Genomic DNA, 20,421 nt, shown 5'->3' with positions numbered 1-20,421 from the left:
ACGCTGCCCAAATGTTCACGCAAAGAAAGAAGGCGTAACTTTTATTCTCGCTGTAGTATTGTTACAGTAGTATAGTATCGCCGCCGCTGCCATACCTGGGAGACACTGTGTTTCGTTGTGAAAGTGAAACTACTTTGTTTGGCCTTCCAAAAGAGGGACGATATCCGCTACGTCATGCCTAGAGCTGATCCGTGCTGGTCGCTGAGGAAATACATCAACTTTGCGCAGTGGATCGCTGGATCGGCTTTCACCGCGGACGAAGCGGAGTCCAGCCCGGGATCGTCACATGTGGTTGCCGCAAGCCATTCTCAAGCTCACCGGCCTCCTCTCACTCTAGGCCGCCGCCGCGTGTGACGCTGTGTTTCGTTGTGAAAGCGAAACTACTTTGTTTGGTCTTCCAAAAGAGGACACGACTAGAAATCAGTGGTTAAGTTGTATTTTCAACACTGTTCCAGAACACCTCAACCCAAATATTCAGATGTGTGCAGCACATTTTATGGAGGACTGTTTCCTGATCCTGGTAGAGTAGACTACAATGCCGGCTGTTCTGACTTTCAGACTATAAGTACGTTTTTTATATTTTAAGGATTTGCCACTGATGATTCAAACGCGAGTTTTGGGCAGTGTAGAGTAGCGCTTGTTGTTTGTAATTTCTCCGATCACAAATACAGACATGTTTTTATGTTACGCTCCGGCCTGACAGGGCATCACAATATGGTAAGGGGCGTAACATTTCCGTCACACGCTTGAGGTATTCGGCCAATCACAACGCACTGGATAGCTGGCCAATCAGAGCACACCTCGCTTCTTTAGACCGATGAGCTTTGTAAAAATTGACACGTTTCAGAAAGGTGGGGCATAGATGAGAAACAAGAATGTACAGTATGTGGAAAATGTGTTTTTTGAACCTTAAACAGCATAAACACATTTCATTACACCAAATACACAAAATAATGTTCTTTTTAGCAACATCATATGACCCGCTTAACAAAACTTGGTATACATGAACAAATTTAAAGACAAATTTAATATGAAGGGTAGGGTTTGTTTAGGGTGCAACAACAAGGACCTAAAACACTGTTTAATTGTGTTAACATTTATCACCAACACAACATCAAGAATGGTTCTTTTAAATTTGCCATGTTTGGTCATTTTCTCCACTTTTTAAAACTGCTTGATCCCTCAAAATGCTGCTTAATAATAATTTGTGCTAATTGCTTCAAAATCAAATGCAATATAATATGTATGTAATATTAACAAGATCCTCTTCTTACTTTCCTGCAAGGTGCCAATAAGAACAACATCCAGATCTCCTGTGTTGTCCCGTCAAGATTCTCCATTACAACTTGGGCTGCATAACAACCAAGCTGGACAGAGGAATGCTGGAATGTGTGATCTTTGTTAACATAATTTCTATGCAGAATATTCACCTCTGAAGTTACATGTACAAGTTTATATTTCTCAGGAAAATTTCAGTAATTTTGTCTTTTTACCTCTCATCCCCTTAGTAACGTAGAGCCACGGCTGCTGTGGGAGCGAGTTGAACAGCTCTCATCTAGACCAGGTAGTGGGAGTTCCTCTGGCTCCAGTAACTCCAGCTCTCAGACTGGATCACAGGCCACCTCAGGGGAGAAGTTCAGGGTCCGTTGTAAGTATTATTATTTTTTTTTTAAATAACACACTGACATACAAACTAATTCAACACTTTAATGCAGAAGTGTCCAAACCTGGAAGGGTCACTGTCCTGCAGTGTTGAGCTCCAACCCTAATTAAACACACCTGAACCAAAGTAATCAAGGTTTTCAGACTCACTCCCTGGCTGTGTCCGAAATCGCCCCCTATACCCTCATTCACTATTCCCTACATTAGGTCACTAATTCAGTTCACTAGAAGGAGTGAATGAAAACGAGTAGTGAATTCGGACACTGAGTGCACCGGAAGGAATGCCGCTTTTGCATAGTTTGTGCTTGCTGTTTATTAATCACTTGAAACTAGCAAACTAGCAGCTCCAGTAGTAAGATTAAAGGATTTATCTTGAACTCTGTCACGGAAATTATGTATAAACCCTAATCAAACAATTTAATAATCAATTTACAATGAATTTATACCCGTGTTGTACATTATTCTGTATGCCATGGATGAGTGCTTTGTAAAAATTAACGGATTGATTATTCAGCTGCGGGTGCCGCCATCTGGCGAGATTCGGGAATTTATTCGGCGCGTGACTCTCACATTGCATTATGGGCATTCTCTAGCCGTTGAGCGTGCACCAGTTGTACACTCGTTTTTGCAGTGCATTGTGGGATTGAATGAGGGCACTCGAGAACGTCCACTATGGTTTCGGACACCACTAAAAATGGCTGTTCCCTCAAATAGTGCCCTATTTAAGGGTATAGGGGGCAATCCAAAATTACCCTTATACCCTTAAATATGGCACTATTTAAGCGGACAGCCATTTTTAGAGCTGTCAGAAACCTTAGTAGACATTATCGAATGCACTCATTTAATTCCAAAATGCACAAAAATAATGAGTGTACAACTGATGTATGCTCAAAGACTAGAGAATACCTATAATGCACTGTGAGAATCACGAGCCGAATGAATTGCTGTGTCTTGCCAGAAGATGGTGCCTGCAGCTGAATCATCCATCCATTAATTTTACAAAGAATTTTTCCACGGCATACAGCATAATACAATGCTGGTATGAAATCATTGTAAATTGATTATTAAATTGTTTAATTAGGGTTTATGCATAATTTCCATGACCGAGTTCAATGTAAATCCTTGCTACTAGAGCTGCCAGTTTGCCAGTTTCAAATGATTATTAAACAGCAAGCACAAACTATCCAAAAGCGGCAGCCCTTTTGGTACACTCAGTGTACGAATTCACTCGCTCGTTTTTATTCACTCCTTCAAGTGAACCGTATTAGTGGCCTAATAGGGAATAGTGAATGAGGGTATAGAGGGCAGCCACTACAAACTTCCAGGCAAGTATGTTGGAGCTGGCTGGGACTAAACTCTGCAGGAATACTGGCCCTCCAGGAGCAGGATTGGACACCCCTGTTCTTATGTCATGAATAAAAAGTAAAAATGAAACACAGACATACTGTAATCTTTAATTTCGAATACTGTAATCCCAAATTGGTGCTTTTTGTGTGGTGGAATTTAATCATTGATGGTCATCAGCAAAATTATAAATTGGTAAATGCATTGTCATTTGCGGTGGCTATAAGGCAGTCTGAGTGGGGTTTTTATTTTATAATGTTTCTTGAGGTGCACCCATAATGCTAATAAGAATTTACATCAAAAACTGTCATCATTTAGAAATAAAAGGCCCTTTTCTTACCTAAATTTAGTCCCTTTGATTTAAAAAAGGCTGTGTCTCCTTTAAGACCTTCATGTAAACGCCCACTTTTAGCGTTTCACACTTGTTGTTGCTGTCATCGCCATACAGTGGGGAAAAAAAGTATTTAGTCAGCCACAAATTGTGCAATTTTTGCCCCACTGTATCTTTCAGTAACTGCGACTGGATTACCTAAGTATTCACAGTGAAATGGACCTTCACTGACATTTACATAGACATGAACTCACTTACCAAACAATAGGATCCTTTGGAAATTAATGTTATTTTTAGTCCAGTCAACCCAGTAGTTCTTTTTCTGTCTGTTCTTATCTATCGCCCCACTGAACGAGGAAATTATGAAGTTGTCTGTGCAGGCAGTCTTGTGCTGATGTATTCCTCTGTATAATGTAATAACAACCCAGAAGTTGAAAGTGAGTCGTTCTGACAGTCGTTTGATTCCAATAAAAGCGGTTTCAAAACTGACATTTTAAATTCTGAAAAATGTTTTTATGACCTCTTATACATTGTCAAAAGTTAAAATGTGATTCCTCAATTCATGACCCCTTTTAAATGAAAAATCTCCAAAACTTATTAAATTGCTATTTAAACAGCAAATTTAGTGCCTATTTGTTGAAATCGAAGGAGTTGTCTTTAATTCTTGCTGACCCAGTCAAATGATCAGATTTGCGTAACTTTATTCTTACATCTGCCACTGTCAGTTCTGGGATTCTGTATGTCAGTCTAAAATGTCACGAATCAGTATCTGATTTTGATAATGTTGGTAACATTTTCATTGTGAGTACCAGAGGTCCTGAGTTCTAATGTGCCCTCATTTAACTTTTTATTTTAATAAACCAAATTTTGTCAGGACCACTATCGTCAAAGATGATTGACAATTAGCATTCAGTTTGGATTGGCAGTATGGTTCTTTTCTGGGCAAGAACTCCCTGTGCATCCATGCAGCCTAGCATGGATGAGAGTAGGGAGAGCAGCGATAACCCCTTAGGGTAAACAGAATAGAACCAACATAAATGTATTGCGAATACTATTTATGTTCAATAATTTAATGTAAACATTTTAGAAATTAGTCAGTTTAACATTGTGACATCAATGGCATCGTCTATCGGCCCAACCCTGGTATCCGGTAGATGGGGATCAGCTGACAGTCAGCTGATGCAAGCTTGACTAACATGACCTGCCAGAACTAATGCTATGCTTGATTTTTATAGGTGTATATTAGTTGATGTATAATAAAAGATTCAGTGCAAAACATTAGATTGCCACTCATAAACCCACACAAATGAAATCAAAACTTGTAGAGATTCTTCCACTGTTTAAGGCATTTCTGTCATGAGCTTTTTCAACAAGCAGTGGCGACCAAGTCTCGCGTAGCCAGACCGTTCAGACTGACAGCTGGTCTGGAATTCATGGCAGCTTTCATTGGCCAAGGCCCGCCTATTTGACCGACTTGTCAAACAACCAATCACAGTTCGTTTCCTTCAGTGTCACTGTCATGACTATGCTCCATTCAGCTTAAACACTCCCAAGAAACTCCAGGGCACAGATGATTAATTTCCATAAAGTTTACTGGGAATATTGTGAAACTGTAATACAGTACAAATGAGATATATATTAATATTAAATCGGTGAAAGGAGGTGCTACTTGTAGCCGTTCTGCTGGGCAGAGCTGCCATCTGCTGATGTTCCATTTTTCCCCTCAGTCTTCTACAAGTGACACACCTGTGAAGCAAACTGCTGATGCAGCGTTTAGCACCCACTAGCCAGAATCCTGCCGTTCGAATGGCACCTTCGGTCAGATGTCTTCCTTGGTGTTTCACTGCTTCGTGATAGTGAGACACAAGCAGGGTAGCTAGATGATGCCGGCCAGGAACGATGATGAGATGGACCTCATTCATACTCCGATCCGACTGCTCAATTTGACCTCCTACTCTAAGAAGTTGATTTTGGTCCAAGATGGGGTGCAGTTTCCAAAGGCTGCTATTCGGTGGAATGTTGGATCCTGAGTTAATACACTTAAGTTCCTCTGAATAGCACTTTTTCTGGACACTCTTCACAATACATACTGTACTTTGGCTTTCAACAATTCTTCCTCTGTAGGTCGACAGACATGCCACCCTTGACATTCATCCTGGGTAGAGTGGGCGAAGGAACGGGCCACATTGATGAGGTGAGCTATGGCTGTAAGGAGAGTGCTGAACTTGGAGAAGCGTTCGAAGCGTTGTGGATGTATCACATTTCTGGTAACATGAGTGAAACTTGTCACCACCTGGGGACGCACTTCAGAATCGGCGTCAGGGTCGATAAGGTCGTAAGCTTCTTAAAGCTCAGGTGAATGCAAAGATACATCATAAAGAAAGGCTGGCCCTTTGAGCCAAGTTGTGCTGCTAAGCAAGTCTGAAGTAACAGTTCTTGATCCAATGTCGGCTGGGTTGAGGTGCGTTGGGACGTACTTCCACAGGCAAGAACAAGGTGATTGACGGATTCTTTGGATCCTGTTGTGTACGTAGACATAGAATCTTCTTGACTGGTTCTGGATGTATCCCAATACAACCTTGCTATCTGTGTAGTAGGTGATGTTGTCAAACGTTGTATCCATCTCTGAAACTACCATCTCAGCGATCTCGATGCCGAGTACAGCCGCACAAAGCTCAAGTCTTGGGATGGTTAGATCAGGCTGAGGCGTCAACTTCGCTTTCCCGAAGACAAAGCCAATCTCAGTCTGTTCTTGGCGGCTTGTCACCTTGATGTAGGCTACGGCTGCTATTGCCTTGACCGATGCATCTGCGAAGATACAGAGTTCTCTTCTTAGAGCACCTGCGGTGGAGAATGATGTATAAGGGCGTGGTATCTGGAGTCCCTCCAGGTCTCAGAGCGACCGTTTCCATCTAGTCCATTCAGTCTCCATGTCTTTGGGGAGAGGTGTGTCCTAATCCTCTGCTTGCTTAGTTATTTCTCTGAGTATCAATCTTCCATGAACCGTGATGGGTGCGAGGAATCCTAGAGGATCATAGAGGCTGTTCACGGTTGAAAGCACTCCTCTGCGAGTGAATGGCCTCTGGTCATCTTTGATTTGAAACATGAATGTATCTGTGTGCATGTTCCAGAGCAATCCAAGGCTACGTTGTATTGGTAAATCATCAACGAAGAGATCTAGGCTGTTGACGTCCTTGGTGCGATCTTCAAATGGAAACGCTTCGATGACTGCCGGTCGATTTGAAGCAATTTTGTGTAGTCTGAGGTTAGAAGCTGCAAGCATCTTCTGTGCTCGCCCTAGGACACTGATGGCCTCTTCCTCTGTGCTGAAGGACTTCAAAGCGTCGTCAACATAGAACTCGCGGTAGATGAATCTACTTGCATCACTACCATAGTTGTCTTCTGCTTTCTTAGCTGCCTGTCGCAGACCATACACTGCAACGGCAGGCGAGGGACTATTCCCAAAAAGGTGAACCCGCATTCTGTAGTCGACGATGTCAGAGGTAGGGTCGTTGTTCCTGTACCACAGGAAGTGAAGAAAATCATGGTGGTCCTCCTTGACGAGAAAGCAGTGGAACATGTGCTCGATGTCGGCAGTGATCGCCACCTGTTCCTTCCCAAATCTCATAAGAACACCTAGCAGGCTATTATTAAGGTCGGGACCAGTGAGCAAGATATCGTTGAGTGACATTCCTCCATATGATGCACTGCTGTCGAAGACCACACGAATTCTATCTGGTTTCCTTGGATGAACAGGGGTAGGTACCAACACTCTTGTCCAGGCTTCAGCGTGTGCCTTCTTAAACATCTTCTCCATAAACTCTACGAAATTGACTTTCATCTGTGGTCATTTTTCCAATGAGCGCTGGAGCGAGACAAGACGGTCGAAAACCTGCTTCCTGTTGTTAGGCAGCCGCCTTCTCGGAGACCGAAAGGGTAAAGGTGCAACCCAACTTTTGGAACTGTCCTGATAGCACTCGGCTTCCTTTATCTTCAGAAACTCTAGATCCTCCATGGATGGGGCGAGTCTATGGTCGTCGGGAGAACGAGCGAAGACCGTCTGCCCTAAGCAGTCTCCACTGAGCGTCATGGAACCACGGATGGAGGTTGGTGCTGAATGATACTGAAGTCTAGACGCTTGACCAAATACCTCTTTCACTCTGATCTGGTTGTTGCATGGTTGAAGATAACTCGTACGACCGTTCTCTAAGATGGCTGTTTTGTAGCTTCTCACCTCTTGTGTTCTGTGAGCCACCTCCAAGGCACACATCACCAACGACGACCCATCCTAGATCAAGCCTTTGCGCAGACGGTGCATCTCCTGGGCCGCTTATCTGTCCTCGGACCTTGTGTACTTGTAAGATGTCTCTGCCCAGTAAGAGGAGAATGTTGGCATCCGGATCTAAAGGCAGAATCTTGTCAGCGATGCACTTCAGGTGGGCATGATGGTAGGCTGCTTCCGGCGTAGGAATCTCAGTGCGAACGTTAGGGATTTGGTTGCACTCCAGGAGTGTAGGTAGATGAATGCTCATTTTCTTGTCCACCGACTCCACTGTGTAACTGCTGGCTTTCCTCCCCGCCTCCTCTGAACACCCCGTACAGGTCTTGAGGGTATATGAGTAGGAACTTCCAGAGATCTTAAAAATCTCAAAGAAATCGTGCCAGGGAGCAATTGCTCTGTTCGTCTAGTATGGCATACATTCTCTTTGACTCCTTCTTGCAGCCGTTGGGGAACACACTGACAGGGCAGATCTTAGCACATGTTCTGGCACTCAATCCTTCACCACATACTTGTGTGCACGTCGACTTAACCTCCCGGATTTCTGCTTTGTATTCCTCCCCGCCATCCTCTGAAGTGGAAGGGAGCGACTTAGATTTCCAGGTAGGTGGGTAGCGGTGACGTGCTGTCACATGAGCCGCACTCCCACACTCTGTACATTTTATCTCAGCGGTGCAATTCTTTGCGAGATGATCTGTGGAGGAGCAACAGCGAAAGCAGATGTAATGCTCTTTCAAAAGCTGTTTGCGATCGTCTATGCTCTTCTCACGAAAGCCTCTGCATTTCCTCAGAGGGTGAGGCTTTATATGCAGAGGACAGTGTTTGTTGGGATCAATACGTTCCGTACTTTCTCCACACTCTGTTTTAGCAGTTCCTGAGACCTGCGTCTTGTGAACGTATACTGATGTCTTAGTAGGTTTCTCCCACTTACTCTTTCTCTCCGCTGGAGCTTGCGTGAAGAAGTTAAAACTTGGGTCAGTGCGAGCCCTTGCCTCCGTGGCGATGAAGTCTACCAACATGGAGAAAGGTGGAAAACTAACTAAATGTTCCTGTTTGTATCTTGTGCCAAAGTAAAGCCACTTTTCTTGCATGTTGTATGGTAGTTTATCGATAATAGGCCTAATACCTCTGGAGGTATCCAAATATGACAAGCCTGCAAGGTAGCTGTCTTCTTTGGCTGCTTGAAGCTCCGACAACAGGTCGGCTAGATCCCTGAGTCTTTGTGGATCCTTCATTGTAACCTTCGGAAAGCTTTCTAGCTTGTTGAACAAAGCCTGCTCGACGGCCTCTGGTGAGCCATATATTTCGTTGAGGCGTTCCCATGCCATGCCCAGTCCAATTGCTGGATCCTTAATGTTGACAGTTTTAATTATTCTTTCTTGTTCTGTCGACTCTTTTCCTAGATACCTGGTGAGGAGGTCGAGTTCTCCTGCAGCAGACAGGTCTAGATCGGCAATAGCATTCAGGAACGATGTTTTCCAGGCCCAATAGTTCATTGGCTGGTCATCATATGCGGTTAAACTTGAAGTCACCAGGCTGCTACGAGCTAGGTATTTGATGAGATCTCCAGTGGACGTAGAATGATCATAGCTAACTCCATAAGGTGTCTTGTGAGCATGCGTGCGCGCAGGAGGGGAGGGATCTGCTTTGACGTTCTGTTGCGAACGACTCCCACCACGCTGAAGAACTGAGAAAGTGTTAAACGCTTGATTGCAGCTTTGTTGTAGCGGCACTCCACTGGTTTGAGGAGCTTGATGAACTTGATGTGACAATGTCTGCAGAAGCAGCAGCTTGATTTTGACTCGCGCTGAGTGGGTGAGGCATTGAGAGGATGGCATCATTAGGTTGAGAATGCGGAGGATGCAGCGTTGGCGAAGCATAATCACTACCTCTTCTAACTGATAAACCTCTGCTGCATAGACTGGCTTGTGCCGACACATAAGCGGTGACTCGCTGGTCTTTGACCGATTGAGGAACCTGGCTGCTAGCCTTACTGCATACTTAAAACCCATATCTTGTAGACCGGCCACGAGAGCATTCGCCTCTGTTATGGCGGATTCTCATCCTTTTCTTTCTCATCATTTAATGCATCAAGATTAGCTTGAACACGAGCTTGCTCTACTTTAAGTTCGATTTCCTTCTGCGTGTGTGCTGCTCTAGCTTGCGCTGCTTCAGCCTTTGCCTTTGCCATGGCGACAGCCATACTAATCTTCGAGCTGGACGATGTACTAGATGAACGACTGCTTCTTAAATGCACAGTCTCAGACTGGATATCTTCATTGTCTTTTTTACTGTTGCTTCGTTGTGACATTGTGACTCAATAACAGGAGAAGAATACTATTACGTAGCTGACAGGGCGCTGTAGAGTTAGCCACTTCTCTTGGTATTGAATTGCTCTGTAAGATGGCGATCCTTGTGACCCTCATTAGCTGCGTTGCCGTCTTTTCACTGTCATGGACTATGCTCCATTCAGCTTAAACACTCCCAAAAAACTCCAGGGCACAGATGATTAATTTCCATGAAGTTTACTGGGAATATTGTGAAACTGTAATACAATACAAATGAGATATATATTAATATTAAATCCAAATACAAGTGACAGAGAAAACAGCACGGATTATCTACACAGCGGTGATCTATATGATAAAACGCAATCGAGCTAGTAAACAATCGGCAGTAATAAACGTAAAGCTAGCTTAGCCGTCTCAATAGTCTTACAAAGATGAAAATAGACACTGTCCTAATATTACATGATGAGAAAAACTCACAGATGTTGCTTTAGCAAAGGGGAAAAGGAAAAGGCGATCGCTCGAGAAACAGATGACAGAGAGCTTGCAGACTGCTGCGACTGACTACCGCATAGCGATCTACTTCCTGATTCATGACGTGCGCAGTACCGCGTTACTACCGTTACAAAGATAAACAGATGACGCTGTACTGTTGAAACAAAACAAAAACGCCTTTTTTCTTTTTTTTTCTCAAGCGGCATGACAGTCACGTTTCGGGGCGTGGAAATGTCGCCGCAATAACAGACCTGTGTGTAAAACTCTCGTATGTATTTTAAAGATTCTATGCTGCGAACTTGAAATATTTCACATACTTTTGAGAATCCAGCTTTTAGTTGATCCTGATAAGCGCTCATAGTCACAGTTGTAAACACGACGGCTTTCTTCTTTCGTTAGTGGGTTTGGTGCCACAGCATCTTTGTTTCCAGGTGGAACTTTAAAGAACGCGACACACACGTCTCCCGGAAATCCTATATAATCCAACCAATCCGATGACCACTTCAAAATTCCTGAAGTGTTTCCACTTTTGTGTGCCATATGCATCAGACGTTCAGCCAACGGTCTGTGGGCATGACGTCTGAGGCTGAGACTAGTGGCATCCTAACCAGCTTTGGCAAAAAGTGACCCGTCTACCTGCAAATAAATCTTGTGCCCTTTCACTCTGTCTGCAGCCTCTTCAAAGTCTGAGGGCTCACCAATGCAGCGGCCAGAGATTGCTGGGAAGAAGTCAGAAAAGAAGAAAGACTTTGTAAGACCAGCTAGACATGCTGTAAGTAACTGCTGTCCTGAATGTCAAATCATCTGATTTGTTGGTGTGCAGACATGTCAAAAAGGCCTCATATTCAAACAGATTGTTTCTATTGAACTAAATGATAGACACATTCACATTTAACATTTTTACTCTTGGTGTAGCTCTCTCTTCCTCTACTCCTTTTGCATTATTTTATGTTTTGGAATTTTTAGTACTGTCCATGGTGTTCTTCACCATGATCATCTTCACCATTAATCAATCAAGCAATCCCACTGACAATTTAAACTAGGTAGTGTGGTGAGTTGGGGATGCAAGTCTCTCTCTTGAAACCAACACGGAAGTGACTAAAACTGCTATTCATCGACTGGCTGCTAGAGACTGGCTCCAAAAGGGAGTCAGTCCCATAGACTCCCCATGTTAAAATGGCCAACTTTACAGCAGAAAAAAAAAGTTTACAGCCTGGTACAAAAAGTGGTTTTGATCTATATAGGTAATTTTGCCCTTCATGCCAACTGTGAGGGGGTGAAAATTTTTTTTTATAACTCATCCGTTTAAATTATTTTAAGCCTTAAAGTTCTGCATAATTAAGGGCGTGGCCAATTGAGTGACAGGTGGTCACTGTGACTCTCTGCTCCAAAGTGTGAAACTCGCTACAGTGTGAAACTTAGAAAAATTTATTATAGGTTGGACACGGGAAATCATAGCAATTAGATGTTTGTATAACATATAGTAATGTGATTAAATTGTTTTGTTTTTTTCTGACCGTAACAACCAGACAAAAAGTTAAACGTTGAGTGGATACCGTTTTGCAACCAATTTATTTGCAATGTTCGCTAACATTAAAGGATGCAAGACATACTTAGCCTATTGTTTTTACATTGAATTGAATGAAAATAGCTTACCCTATAAGAACGACTTGTGGATTGATGTGCAGGCCAGCAGGAATAATGCTCAGAATGATTATGAATTAAACATCTCCGATGACGTTCATTGCAATGGGTTTTATCGAGTTACAAGAAAAGGTAGGAAAAGGCTTTAATTGCGAACTGTTACTGGTTTTATGTGTGATACGCTGTCACGGCATTCGACTCCTCACACATGCAGAAGTGTGCAGCCCCAGACTGACAGTTGACACTGAGTGAATAATCTGTATTCTAAAAATAAAAAATTCCTTGAAAGATAATTTATGATTAATTATTGTTGCCAAGCTATCTAGTCATTGCTTGTTTACAGTGCTGTGTTATATGGAGCAGTTTGTTAGATCGCGATCTATCTAATTTGTTTCTCTAATGAAGGGCCGACAGATGTATGAAAGTACACACAAGTCACACCGTAATTTAAATGCGGCAGATTTTAATGGACAGTAAAACAAAGACAGAATACCGTATAACTCCAGGCTAGCACTGTAATATTGACGAACGGCTAAACAAATGCAGAGCACCTTAACTTAATTTAACTGATGTTATACTGTGTTCTGCCTTGGTTTCTCCGGAGCTTTTCTCCAAGATACTTCAAAATGATTACTTCAAAATGACAAGTGATTATTATGGGAAATATACTTAATTACAAGAATTAAAGTGTGACAAACTGCTAAATATTCTATATGATGATTTACCTGCTGGCTTGCTGGAGCTTTGAATTCGTGTTTGCAATGTTGAACTGCCTTTAGCAGTCTCGCTTCGCTCTTTCTCTCTGTCTTCTTTTTTGCGAAGGCATTTTTTTTGGTCTACAAAGTGTGCCAACAACTGCAAATTTTGTGTTATTTATATAAGATCTGATCGGGTACAATAATTTGATTAGACATTCTAATTCTAAGACCGTGGATATTTTGTTGTTATCACTTTTAAAAGACCGAGAGCAAATCATTACCGACAGAAATACAGAAACAAACCACCAAATTACTAATTCAGCGAATCATCCACTGACTGTAATGTGGATTGTAATGCATCTACGGTCTACCTGTTAATGCAACGACATTAGGTACTGTGGTCTCCCCTCCAGAGAGCAGCACACAGATCGTGAGTGATGCTGCGGCGCAGGCGGGAAAACACGGAGCAGATTAATGGAATCAGTTTATCTTTAGCGGAGCGGTAACAGACCGCTTGAGCTGGAGTGATGGGGGGGATTGGTGAAAGGGGCAACTCAGCCGATGAGGGCAAAGGGGCAGTGGCTCTAGCCACTGGGCCACCCCCCTGTGCACGGCCCTGTAGGAAACCCCCTTTGGAGCACGCGAGTATCGAATGGCTTAAACTTAAAAAGATGTGCAAATGATAGTTTTGTGACGATGCAATAATGACTCGATTAGGCAAGTGACAATTCTGTCGACTGTCCCGAAACCCGAGCAAAAATCTTGTATCGCAGCATGCAGTAGTGCAGACGAGATGCGCTGTTGTGAAGCCGCTTTGAGAGTGAGTGAAGACGCGGTACAGCTGAGCTAAATCACTCACGCTGTTTTCAAATGACTGATTTAATCAGATAGTATGTGTGGATTTATTTACTCATGTAACCTACATGCTCTGTTGAATATGTTTGCAGGAATTTTCCTCATTATAAACTCGAAAGCAGATTAAACATATTCTATTATACAGAGATTTAAGGGAAAAAATCCATGACTTTTCCAAAACTTTTCCAGGCTCCGCATGCGTTCGAATCGCTCTCGCGGTACTTTGATGTCCGGTCGGTCTGCGGTGGCGTGGAAGTTCTTCATTGTGAGTTAAACAGACACAAAGTTCGCAATTTATAATACAATATTGACTGTTTTTGCTCAAGTTCGCTGACGAAGTTTCAATCAAAGCCACAGCAGAACTGTTTTGTGTCTCCGAGCAACACGGCGGTGTTTCGATGCTGAATGAATCCACGTTTTTGAACGAATCAAGTGAGTCAGTAGCTGGGTTTCCATCACCCTGCTTTTATGCGCATTTTGAAGTATCGCATCAGAATCGAGTGATGGAAACGCTGAATTTCGAATAAAAATGCCATAATTCGCAAAAATGTTTTACACTCGCTTGAGGTGGTTTTTGACTTGTGTGAAAAAGGGTTAATGCGAATAATGGGAGATGGAAATGCATTTTGCGAATAAATTCCTCCAAGCGCATCAAAAAAAGTAATGTGACTTTGCGCTATGGGATGGCAAATTCTGACTAACCAGCGGACCGATCTCATTCACAGCATCTGAAATGTTATGGTCATTCGGTCAGTCTGTCATCAAAGTATTTCTGTATAATTGCCTCCCACCACTGTTAAACGACTGTGTTCCCAAACAGCAGCGTCCACCTCCAAAAGCAATATATACGTCTAATAGACAGTGAACTAGGCTAAAACAAGGCTGAATTTTGGGCTGTCAGTGAAAATTTCATAGACGTCGAACCATAGCCCAAGAATAGACTAGTCATCAAATAGACAGCTAATGAATGCCTACATATATACATCTAATTGACAACAAAATGGCAAACCATCCAAACAAATGAAATATACAGCTTTTATTAAGAAAAATAAAATTTTTAACAACTTGGACAACTTAAGACAATACAAAATGATAAAAATACGAAAGAATTAATGACAAAATTAAATTTTATAAATACAATACACTTAAATATAAATATTATGATAAAAAAATCTTTTAAATTGTTTTTAACAATTTAAGATAATAAAAATATAAAAATGAAAAAATAAAATATTTTAAATAACTTAAGATATTTAAAAGAAAAAAAATCTAATACAAATCAAGAGAATGTTATCACACTTAACATTTAAAACATAAATGACAACATAAAAAGAAGATTAATCCTTTTGTTGGTTTACTTATTTTAACAAATAAAACAACCAACAGTGAACTTAAAGGAAATGATTAATTATTGGTTTTATTTCTTGTTTAAAATGCTTCCCAACTGCATTCCTCAAGTCCAACTCAGTTGCTGCCGGGAAGTTGGTCATCACAGCATCTGCCAAATAAGAAGAAAGAAAAAAAAGCACAAGAAAAGCTTGACATAGTTTTTTACTTTAATTACACTAATTGTGACAGGGAGTCATTCTCTTTTGCTTGAATGCCTACTAAAACAAAAACGAGATAAGAGAGAAAAAAAAAGAGAGAAGCTCTCTGGTAAATGTTGTGTGTTTTATACACATACCTCTAATGACCGAGAACCGTGCACTCTTTTCAAATGCCTCTTTCTGCAGCGGACCACCCCCCTTCATGTTGAATTTGGACATGAGGGAATTTTTTTAAATCCTAAAATATAATACAGATTGAGGTGGTTAACAATTGCGGACAAAGATTGACATTTCAAAATGACCAGTAAAGGAATTATTTTTAAAATGTCTGATTTGCGTTGTAACTTATTGAGTATTGACACCACAATGTTTGATTAATGTGGCAAGAGTTGTAGGCTTTACCTGTCCAGCATCCTTCTGGCACTGTCTTTGTGGTTTCTTCCTTAAACTCTGCGCAACTTTGACACCTGAATAACACATGTCAATGTCAGGCGGGTAGTATTATATGCGTCTGTGTACAAATGTTTACCAACCTTAAACATTGATGCCCATTGACATGCAAGTTTTCCATCACTAACCCTTTAAAACTCTTTATTCCAGCAGTTTAAGTTTTTCCCTATTAGTGCCCCCCAAAATCTTCATAACAACACAGTGATAGCTGCTGTAACTAAAAAGTAGCCCAGTACACACATTAACCTCAAATGTACGTGGAATAATAAATTCACCGTTTTATTACATTGTTTTCTGTTTGTACCGTTTAGGTTTTAATGCTGCATTGCACATCAGAGCTATTTGCACTATTTTAATATTGCTGCAAACTTTTTATAATTGATAATTTTATATTGCCATTTTAAATCATGTGTTGTATTAAGCTTTACTATCAATTTGGAACTTTCAAAATAAATATTATTGTACTTGTACAATGACAAAGCTATTCTATTCAATTAGCTCATGCTCTCTCTGTATCTAACAAGCCATTGTTAAGTCATAAATTCAATATAATAATTAAAATGAATGATGAACTTTGTCAAAGATGAGAGCTTTAGTGAGGAAATGTTGTTTTGGAGAGTTTGTTTTTTACCATTGCTACCCGGATCTTTTTAATTTCCAACCGCTTTTCCAGATGTTGAAACTCCTCCTCAGTTTCTCCAATTCTTCTGAGTGTGTTCACTGTATAAATTAATATGGATTAATCTTTGTCAAAGCTGTGTTTGTTCTGTTGTTTGCTTTTTCGCCTCTTCTTGGGCTGTTTTAAAATCGATTGAGTTTGTAAACACGTACAAATGATAAAACTTTTACTCTATTAAATTTTATAATTAATCCTCTGAACACATGCGTGCTGAACCGTAGGCCTAGTCACGGATCACTATCAACTACGATCTGCTCCCTTCACTAAAATGTCACGGTTCAATAGCCCGTCCAATTTAGAGCTAAATCGTGGCTACATATAGACCATGTCATGAAATGACACTTATATCTTTGTAGATTTTATTGACACTGCGAACATGATGGGATATCAACCATCTCATGTGCTGCCTGGCCAAAAACTACAGTGAATCAGGTTTGACTATAAGTGGGCTACAGATAGCTGCTCTGACTATGAGCTAAATCATGGCTACACACAGGCTATGTATTGAACATGTCAAAGAAATGAAACCAGACACCTTGTAAACACTGTTACTTTGCTTACATGATGGGATATCATATACCAATATTCCGAACTATGTCACCTCTTTGACCTCTTGTGAGTTTACAGGTATGACATATTGTATTGAGATATTTGATTTTACTGCACTTGGATCTTTTTGAATAGCTGTATGTTTTCTGTTCAAGTGAACACCACTTTTTTTTTATAAACTTTTAGACCTCATGTTTAACCTTGTTTTTTTCCAAGTTTATTTAATTTTTTTTATTTTTTGGCAAGGCATGTCAAGTTGCAGTGCAGAGACAGAGATCAAAGACTTTATATATAGGAAGACTGTGCACTCCTTATACTTATGAATGGGACAAAGTGCAATGCCCAATATGGCGATTAAGCCCTGCCTTCTAAATGAGAGAGCCAATCGTTGATTTGTAAAGTTATCGTGTCACTGCAGCTGCGGTCAGAAGCTCCGGTTCCTATTGAAACAGGCAGCGTTCTTCAACTTGTGCTCATGACTGCGAATGCCCATTGGCTGCTCTAGCCTGAAAAATAAGATTTTTTTTAATGATATTTGAGCATAAGAAATAACAATTATGAGGCAGTTGTTGTCAGATTTCATTGGTGATTTCAAATATGAAATTTAATCGTAAGCTTGGTGAACCGTTTTGGAGAGTTTTATGTTTCCCCATTCAAAGATATAGGAGCTTCACTTGCATGCCCGAGAGGTATTTCAAAGATGGCCACCGAGTGAAATGACTTGCCTTAAAGGGACTTTGCTGAGATGTTGATTTGCTGTTTTTTTTTTTTTATGTTACACTAGCTGCGTTTACATGGACCCTAATAATCCGATTGTAATAGGACTAGAAGCACAATCGGAATTAAAAAGTCACATGTAACCACGTCAATCGGATTGAATTGGCCAGATCTGATTAAAATTGAGATCGGATTGTAAGGGGTGGTTTATTCCTTTTGTAATCCGAGCGAGAGGACATGTAAGGACATGTAACATGACGTGTAGCCCTACTCTACACTGCCCAAAAAACTCGCTTTAAATATAAAAAATATAAAATATAAAAACTCTTTAAATATAAAAAACGTACTTACAGGCTGTGAGTCAGAACAGCCAGCATTGTAGTCTACTCTACCAGTATCCGTAAACAGTCCTCCATAAAATGTGTTGCACACATCTGAATATTTGGGTTGAAGTGTTCTGGAACAGTGTTGTAAATACAACTTAACCACTGATTTCTAGTCGTGTCCATTTTTGGAAGGCCAAACAAAGTAGTTTCGCTTTCACAACGAAACACAGCATCACACATGGCGGCCTAGAGTGAGCAGAGGCAGGGGGCTAGAGTGAGGAATGGCCAGAGGGCTAGAGTGAGCAGAGGCGGCGAGGTTGAGAATGGCGCGGCCGGCGGATTCGATCCAGAAAGCCGATCCAGTGATCCACAGCGCAAAGTTGTTGTATTTCCTCAGCAACCAGCACGGATCAGCTCCAGGCATTACGAAGCCATATCGTCCTCTTTTGGAAGGCCTAACAAAGTAGTTTCGGTTTCACAACGAAACACACAGCGCCTTCACGACATGGCGGCGGCAACAACAATACTACAGCGAGAATAAAAGTTATGCTGCCTTTCTTTGCGTGAACATTTAGGTGGCGTTATGCAAATCTTCCCACATCGTGACGTAGATATGTGGGGGCGTGTTAGAACGAGCCGTTTTAGGTAAGTGTGGCTGACTCTTAACTTTTATAAAGAAAATCTCTTTGGATTTTAGAATTTAGTCTTTGCAACTTTACAGATCTTCTTTATGCACCAAGAGCTTGTAACACTCCAAAGAGAAAGGAAAAATTGAAATCGCATCATATGACCCCTTTAAAATAATCAAAAATCTCTGTTTACATGGTAGATTCTCAATCAGAGTATTGTCTTAATCATGTTAAAATCGGATTGTTTTGTCCATGTAAAGGTACTCAATGATTGTTTGATTAAAAAAAAAAAAACAACAACAATGCATCATGAGTCTACTGTTGGTATAGTAACGAACGCATCCTTGACGGGGACATTCTATAATGCTTATCCTGGCTTAATGCGTTAATTGAGAGTGTTTTTTTAAAAGACCAAACTCAGTATACACATTATTACTAATTCATACTATGTACAGACAAGAAGATGAGCCCATAAGAAGAACACAATGCGTTTAGTTACACGTTAAGTGTTTTCCTCCCATAGAATACCATACGGACAACACTTAACATGGCTTAATGTGTTAAGGCAGTGTTTTTAAAAGACCAATCTCGGTAAACACATCATTAATAAAGCATTCTATGTACATTGTTCTACAAACAAATGAGCCCATAATAAGAGCGCAATGCGTCTTAACGTGTTAAACATTTAGCCCATAGAAAACCATTATAAGAAAAATTAGTTGCGTTCGCATCCTGGACTCGTCTGTACACAGTATAATTTATTAATAATGTGTTTACAGAGTTTGGTGTTTTACACTCACTTAATGCATTGAGCCACGTTAGGCATTAAGAATGTCCCCTTTGAGGCGCATCTCGACAGATAACCGTGTGCTTTTATACTATTTCTTGTGGATATTTCAGCAAAATTTGCTTCAAATAACGTCTGCAATAAATAAAATAAAAATAGGCTAATCAAACACTGCTTATTTTTCCAGAGTTAGGCTACGCTAAACATTTTATTTGTGTGATTAACATTCTTAAAAGGTCTAACAAAGCATTCAACACCGCAAGCGCAGGCAGAAGAATATAGAGAAGAACTATCCTATTCTAAAAATCTTAAGCTGCTTGGATTCAACTCATTTTATTTTCCTCATGTGTTTGAAATAAAATTATGTATAATAATATATTATAATTTGTTTGTGATTTTTATTAGTCATTTAGGATAGGCTGTGATATCATGTGCGATACAAGCTTGGGATGCTGTTTAAGAAGAGTGTTTATGTGTGATTGTGTGTGTGGTTTCCTACAAAGAAATATAGAAAATACAAAAGATTAGGCTACAACACTGTAGGCTATAAAATCACTGAGCTAAATGATACACATGTCTGATCAATATACATTTATTATCAATAAAAGTTAAAAATAAGAACACAGATTGCAAATATGTCATTGTAAATGTGAAACTGATGAGACGTGCAGCAGTAATAACGTAACAATAACGGATACACTTTCAAGCAAAATGATCATATTTATTCAAGAATTTAATATTTAATAATGTCAGTAATGAACTACACAAATTATAGCAATCACGAAGATGGCCCTCTGCAGTTGTGTAACTTGGAGAACTAATTATGTCAAGATCACGAGAAAATTGTTGTGATTACGAGAAAACAATAAAGAAAAAAATTATGCATGGCCTCTTAGAAGTTCCATACTGACGCATCTTTAGGCCCTATCAACATTCCTGGCTGAGTAATCTACAAATTATTATTGAGTCATTTCGTGTAAACTCAACCAGATTTCCCCAGCTCAAATTTTGTATAGTGATGAATGCCAAAATATTAAATGTCATGGATTAATATTTACTGAGTAATAAAATGACTTCAGAAAGACGGCAGCATCATAATGTTATTTTTACACAGAGATTGGTAGTTCAATTAGTAAAATCT

General features: G+C 40.6%; 1 protein-coding gene across 3 annotated transcripts in view; it reads left to right on the top strand.

The window, feature by feature from the left end:
* LOC107588849 (mitogen-activated protein kinase kinase kinase kinase 4-like) overlaps positions 1–20,421 on the top strand; it is a 114,573-nt gene that overhangs the window by 69,768 nt on the left and 24,384 nt on the right. For all 3 annotated transcript variants that reach the window (XM_016277088.1, XM_016277087.1, XM_016277089.1), the window contains 3 exons: positions 1,286–1,389; positions 1,509–1,648; positions 11,074–11,171. In XM_016277088.1, the coding sequence (XP_016132574.1) occupies positions 1,286–1,389; positions 1,509–1,648; positions 11,074–11,171 (342 nt within the window). The remainder of the gene's footprint in view (positions 1–1,285; positions 1,390–1,508; positions 1,649–11,073; positions 11,172–20,421) is intronic.

This window comes from Sinocyclocheilus grahami, unplaced genomic scaffold (assembly GCF_001515645.1).
Source record: "Sinocyclocheilus grahami isolate Dianchi unplaced genomic scaffold, SAMN03320097.WGS_v1.1 scaffold108.1, whole genome shotgun sequence".
Classification (NCBI taxonomy): Eukaryota; Metazoa; Chordata; class Actinopteri; order Cypriniformes; family Cyprinidae; genus Sinocyclocheilus; species Sinocyclocheilus grahami.
This window is presented reverse-complemented; position numbering and strand designations above follow the sequence as displayed.